Source organism: Amphibalanus amphitrite, unplaced genomic scaffold, assembly GCF_019059575.1.
Source record: "Amphibalanus amphitrite isolate SeventyFive unplaced genomic scaffold, NRLGWU_Aamphi_draft 000991F_arrow, whole genome shotgun sequence".
Classification (NCBI taxonomy): Eukaryota; Metazoa; Arthropoda; class Thecostraca; order Balanomorpha; family Balanidae; genus Amphibalanus; species Amphibalanus amphitrite.
Window position 1 is genome coordinate 130782 of NW_024882485.1, and position 6877 is coordinate 137658.

Here is a 6877-nt window from a genome sequence, read left to right on the forward strand (position 1 = left end):
TATTTGTTGACCTTGAAAGGTCATTTTGAAAATTTGACCTCAGGTCAAGGTCATGACCTGACCGAAAAGGGTCATGTTGCATATCAGTCGATCCGTATCGTCGAGCTGAACACATCTGACGTGTTTTCACCGCTCTAGCACGTCTCTATCAAAAGTTATAGCCAAAAAACTGCTGGCGACCGTTCATGACCTGAGATGACCTCAGGGGCACACAGAGGGGTCACAGGTGCATTTTTCCTATTCAGTGTGTCATGTTTACCTATGAACCGATGTTTGAGAGCGTTTTGAACGATATTCGTCCAAAAGAGGCGCATTTCAATTTTCTCCCATTGACTTATAATGGAGAGGTCGCAAAATTGACCTGACCTTAGGTCACAGATATCAAAAATCCGAGATATACATTTTATACATACTGTTACTCATATCAATCGCTGAAAGTTTCAAAGTGATCGTTCAGTCGGTGTAGCTATAGCGAGCCTTTGAACTTTTTCTGAGGTAAGGTCACTTGACGTGACCTGGTGACCTGACCTTGAACGGCCTAGGTCTGAAATTTTCACAACATGTGCGGAAATGATGTAGGAACACGTGTACCAAAAACGGCGGCGCTGCGCGCCGCCGTTTTTGAGATAAACGCGAAAAACCTGAGGGGGGGGGCGTAAAAACGCCCCCCCCCCCAGCACGGCGCGGGACTGTTACGTGCGAATTATCGACTGATCTGAACGACAAGCACATACTTCACTGTCGGCATTACGCATTTTATTGAAGGTTAATTTCAATCGCTGTGGCAGCTATGAAACGTAACGTTTAAACGTTATCCAATTAGGCAAAATTGCGGAAATGGTCGTGATTGAAAGCCCTCGATGCGCGATTGACGATCAATTATGTCCACTCTCTCATGTCATAACAACGTTTAACAATTATTGGATCGTCACGAAGCTCTCCCAATTCGTCAGAACTCAGACAAATCACGACAACCTGCGTACGCATGTGACCTAGCCTCCTCTGCAACCCTGATCCCTGAGCGCCCTACACGTCATCTCAACACGACCCACTTCCTCAATCGAGCCGTTCGGCTCACCCCTCTCCCCAATAGCTCTCGGAGCCCCCTCTCTCGCCGGCCTGACTGCCCGTTCATGACTACTCTGATGAGCCCCCTCAGCCCCCCCCCCCCCCTGAGCCGACCCAGGGCGGACGGCTGGCGTCGTGGAAGGGAGCATCCTTGACATGGGGGGCGGGGCGGCCGGGCGCTGTATAAAAGTGCTGGGGAGCAGCACTGGAGCACAGTCCCTGTGGCAGCGGTCACAGATACAGGCAGCCACTCGCAGCGGAGATGAAGGTGGGTACAACGTTTGGATGGTGCGGAGATCGGCGAAAGAAATAGGAATGGCTGAAAGTCACTCATAGGTTCTGATGCTACACTTTCTCTAGTTCTTTGATGATATCGAGTCTCTCGTTCTAGAAAATAACCGAATCCATCAACTTTCTGATCTATAGTCAATTTAGATGCAATTTTACTTTCAAAATATTTTTAGTAGGTAACTAAACGTCCCCGATTTTTTCTTCAAGTTGCGAAAATTCGCAATTTAACCGTAGGACCTAAATTCTCTTTTTAAGCCCAAGTGCCTAAAGACCGTCAGACCGAAGACCAGTTGAACCCAGACCAGCAAAAATAACATCGGTTCATTATCTGACCAGTCACATTTCCATACTTTATTTTAATGTCCGAGCAATTCGATATTGCTAGCGACAGATGAAATTGCAAAAATGCTTGAGTTCCATTGACCATTATTATGCACGGTTGACTGTTGAGCCAAGTGCTAGACACCTTGGATCCATGGTCGATCCATATTTCCGATTGAACATTTCATAGCGACATTTCAAACAGAACCCGTCAAATTTCAAAAAATTATTGTAAAATAATTCATCTCGACATAGCCCATTTCCTGGCGCCTGTTTTGCACTGATTTATTCGTAATTCATCCGTAACTTTGTGTCATTGGACCGTAGCATACTGGTCACTAATGTCCTGTGGCCTTAACCCTAGTAGGCTATAGCTGGTCCCCTCTAAGTAAAGTTAAAGCATGGTAAAGCTCTGCTAAGATAGGCGATATGATGCCCGATTCAGTACCGGTCTTTCTGTACCAGAGGTCGTTACCAGGCACGGTGGTATCGCGTGCCATATCTGTGCCACACTGCTACCCGTACCGCCACCAGTACCGCTCCCTGTACCCGCAATCTATACCGTTCTTCTCCTCCCCACAGCTGCTTCTTACCCTCACCGCCGTTCTGGCGTGCGCCGCCGGTAACGTGCGGGTCCGTCGTGGCGACTACAGCACCTTCACCGGCGACGCCAGCGCCATCTCTGCAGGTGCCGGTGGCGCCCTCTCACCACCCGACGGTGGCGCCACCTCCGTGTTCGGTAGCAGCCTGCAGGGCCAGGGTGCCTTCGGCCAGACGAGCAATGGAAACGGACGCCAGGATTACCCTGGATACAGCACCCAGGCTGGCAACGGAAACGGAAACGGTGCCAATGGAAATGGTAACGGTGCCAACGGAAACGGCAACGGTGGACGTCAGGACTACCCCGGATACAGTACTCAGGCTGGCAATGGAAACGGAAACGGCAATGGCAACGGTTTCGGAAATGGTGGAAACGGCAATGGTAACGGTAATGGGAACGGTGGTCGCCAGAACTACCCTAGCTACAACAATGGTGCCAGCCGTGGCAATGGAAATGGAAACGGTAATGGTAACGGTAACGGCAACGGCAATGGAAACGGTGGTCGCCAGGACTACCCCAGCTACAACAACGGTGCCAGCCAGCCCAGTCGTGGCGTAAACGGTGGCAACCGGCGTGCCCAGATCAGCCGCGGAAACGGCAACCGCAACGGAAATGACAACGGCAATGGAAACGGCAACGGCAACCAGGCGTACCCCAGCTACTCTCAGAACGGCGGCTCTCAGCGCGGTGCGGCAGCCGCACGGCCTCAGGCTCAGTACGGTGCTCCCGCCAATGGCAACCGCGCCAACGGCAACCGCGGCAATGGCAACGGAAACCGCGCCAGCGGCAACGGAATTCGCGGCAATGGTAACGGAAACCGCGCCAATGGAATCCGCGCCAACGGTAACGGAAACCGCGCCAACGCTCAGTACGGAGCTCCGGCGCCCGCTGCTGCCCCTGCTGCTTTCGGCGCTGCCCCCGCTCGTGGCGGTCTCTCAACTGTGTCTTCTGCTGCTGCTGGAGGCGCTGCCGGAGGCCCCGGCCCCTCTTCTGCCTTCTCTTCAGCCGCCGCCGGACCCTCGGGCTTCTCCGCCGCCGCTGGAGGCTCTCCTGGAGCCGTGTCGAGCGCCTTCGCTGGAGGTAACGGCGTCGGAACCGGTGCTGGTTTCGGAGGAGCTAACGGAGCTACCGGAGCCAATGGTTTCTCCAGCAATGCTGGTGGTTTCTCGGGCGCTGCCAGCGGCCCCGCGCCCGGCGCTCTCCCTGCCGGCTCTCCGGGATCAGGCTCGGACCAGTACCCTCGCCTGGGAGAGGGCGAGCCGATGCCGTACGAGTTCCAGTGGGCCGTCCTGGATCCGGAGAGTGGTAACGACTACAGCCACGAGGAGCGTTCGGACGGACGGCGCGTGGATGGACAGTACCGCGTCCTGCTGCCCGATAGCCGCATCCAGACGGTGACTTACTACGTGGAGGGCGACTCTGGTTATGTGGTGGAGATTGAGTACGAGGGCGAGGCTCAGTTTGATGACGTCACTGGAGGCGATGGAGCTGGAAATGGACAGGCGGCCGCGGGAGACAATGGTAATGGATTCCAGCAGGGAGCGAATGGAAATGGTAACGGTTACCAGCAGGGAGGCAATGGTAACGGCTTCCAGCAGGGAGGTGTTGGAAACGGCAACGGCAACGCCTACCAGCAGGGTGGAAACGGCAACGGATTCCAGCAGGGACCCGCCGCTGGAAACGGAAACGGCTACCAGCAGGCTGGTGGAAACGGTAATGGAAACGGCTACCAGCAGGGAGCCGCTGCGGGTAACGGAAACGGTTTCCAGCAGCCCCAGGGTGCTCCCAGCCGGTCTCCTCCGCGTAACAGCTACCTGGCCCCGTCCAGTTTCTAATGACGTCATAAAATTAAATCAGCTATAAAATTACGTTTAGTAAAAGTTATCACTTTTTCTGGCAGCAAGGTTGAACATTCCAAGAAAGATAATCTGTCAGAGGAATGACCACGGATCTTTCCAGTGCAGATGACTCACAGAGGTGCTCAGAATGGTATAATTTATTGTGTGCGAATGTTTTTTCCTTTTTAATGTCATCTCTCATCACAGTCATCCGCGCCTCTTGCAGTAGATTGTGTCAGGTGTCAGACATATTGTGTCAGCGTGTCATTCTGGCTCTGAGTGAGTGAGTTGTCTGTTGTCAGAGAGATATATGTTGTATTTATGTGTGTCAACTGTCTGCACCGATGCCATTTTGATGAACAGATGTGTTTCAAGTCGTACATCAATATCTGTCTATATCGCATATAATCGACAGGGTGAGCATTTATTTCCGTACCAGATGAATCGCGCCTATGTGATGATCGCCAGTTCTTGTGAAATAAATACTCGACATATTACCAACAATAAACTGTTGTTTTTATTCAGGTCATCAGCATTCGCCACTGTACCGGCCTCCTGATCGGTCTCCGCCACCTGAGGCATTTCCTCCCGCAGCACGTACTGAAAACTATTGTTGAGGGGTTGGTCATCTCGCGCGTGAGATACTGCATATCTGTTTACGGAAACTGTTCTGCCGATAACTGTGCCAGACTTCTCAAAATTATTAACCCGCGCCCCACTGGGGGGGGGGGGGGGCTATTTATAGCCCCCCTCCCGTTTTTCTGCAATAACTTCCAAACCGTTTGACGTATCGACGCCAAACTTTCAGTACCTTCGGCTGCATCAATTTGACACCTTGTGTCAAAATTTGAACTTCGTACCTACCATAGGTCGGCCGGAAATGACGTCAGAGTGACGTCATGTTCGGCCGATTTCGACGCAAAACATTGAACCACGGCAATCGCTCCCAAGAGCTCAGTTTTTAAGCTAGATCCAATTTCTTTGCATGAGAGGACTCAGAATAGACTGCGCTATCAAACTGCTATCTCGGATTTTCGAAATTATGAAAATTTCGAAAATTTTATATAATATTATTCAAAATTTATATTTTTACATATTTTTTTTCAAAAACGTTTTGACTTTTCGATAAAACCGGAATATATGTGATAGAACGCATTATTATGACTAACTCTAGCAAGTTTTAGCCAAATATCTTCAAAAATGACCAAGTTATACGCATTATTGCAAAAAATTAACAATTATTAATTTTTCAAATCAATTTTTCAGCACGAATTCGACGTCTTACGCCAATATAAATAGCACCATCGTGTTTCTGAGCTCACACTGCATCCAATAGACACCTTTTTTGTTGAAAAATTTCAACTTCAAAATTTGACCTTTTTTGACCTGAAAGTGACCTGACCTAAGCTAAATTTGACTCAAAATGACCTCGAATGACACAGACGACATCAAATTCGAAATGTTTGGCCTGAATGGACCATAAAACATGTGTCACGTGACCGACGGATGACATAATATTTTCGTGACCTGTGATGACCTGACCTTGACCTGAAAATTAAAGTACAAGTTTGGTACCCCCAGAGTATCTAGAGCATCTGTTCACGAGTGTGTGAACCAAAAATGAGCCTGATCTGACTTGTAAGACGGCGGCCAGAGCCCAAAACGTGAAGAAGCCAAAATGCTAATAATTTTTACTTTGACCTGACCTGTGACGTCATCGGTGACCTCGAGGTCAATGAAATTAGGTTTCGCTCGACAGTTTTTCCGGGACTATCAGACGCCGTTTGAATTTTGACGATCGGCCCAGTAGTTTCGGAGTTAGGAGGGGGGGCTATGAATAGCCCCCCCCCCCCCCCCCCCCCAGTAGGGCGTGTTATACGCAGACCCCAGTGGGGCGCGGGTTAACTTCGCTACAAGAGTTATTACCGGCCTCAAAAAGTACGATCACGTATCTCGCGCGCGGGATGACCTGCGCCTCAAATCGGCCAGTGACATGTACCGGGTCGCAGCGGTGACTGTCGCGCGCGGTGTGATTGTGCGCGGTGAACCGACCGTCCTCGCCTCACTGTTCGCCACGAACGCGGGGTCGCGGGCCAGTGGTGACCGCTCCACCCGGAATGACCGTCGCCTACGGCCACCGGTTTCGCGCACTGCGGCTGGGCAGCGGGCCTTTTCACACCAAGCGACCGCGCTTTTAAACCAGCTGCCCGCTGCCCTTTTAGATCTCGACCCGGACAGTTTTAAGAAAGCAGTAAAGGCGCACTTCTGATGGGGTTCCGAGAGGCTGTTATTGTCGGTGATGTGATTGCGTATGACGTGTGCATTGAGTGCCTGGTGTGTGCGTGGGTGTGTGATTTCTGACGGTAAATTTTATTCCCATTTTACCCTGATGTATGTTTTCTTTTTAACTCTCTGTGACTAGAGACACAGAATAGCCACGCCCATGTGGAGTTGTCTGCCTTTGTCAATACAATACATTCAGCACACTGTTGGAGCAAGCTATAGTATTTTGGAAAACGGAGCGGGAAAAAGGAAACCTTTACCAAACCTTTACATTAATCAATTTAATCTGAGGAGCGAGGTGCACCTAGTCAGCACTGTTGTACTTGCTGAGTAGCTGTAGGGCATTAGCAAAATAGGTTATAAAATTGGTGGCAGTAGGCACAAATGTATGTATTTTTAGCGACTTAAAATACATAAACAACAGAATGAGCCTTTTGACGTCAGACCTCGTCAGATTTGCACCGTCTGCTTCTTC

The 6877-nt window shown here is 50.5% G+C and overlaps 1 protein-coding gene across 1 annotated transcript; it reads left to right on the forward strand.

Annotated features, from left to right (window-relative positions):
• Positions 1-1196: 1196 nt before the first annotated feature.
• LOC122368945 (glycine-rich cell wall structural protein 1.8-like) lies at positions 1197-4627 on the forward strand. Its single transcript, XM_043343279.1, has 2 exons — positions 1197-1336; positions 2263-4627. Exons 1-2 carry the CDS (start codon positions 1331-1333, stop codon positions 4114-4116), a joined length of 1860 nt encoding a protein of 619 aa, XP_043199214.1. The 5' UTR covers positions 1197-1330; the 3' UTR covers positions 4117-4627.
• Positions 4628-6877: the final 2250 nt, after the last annotated feature.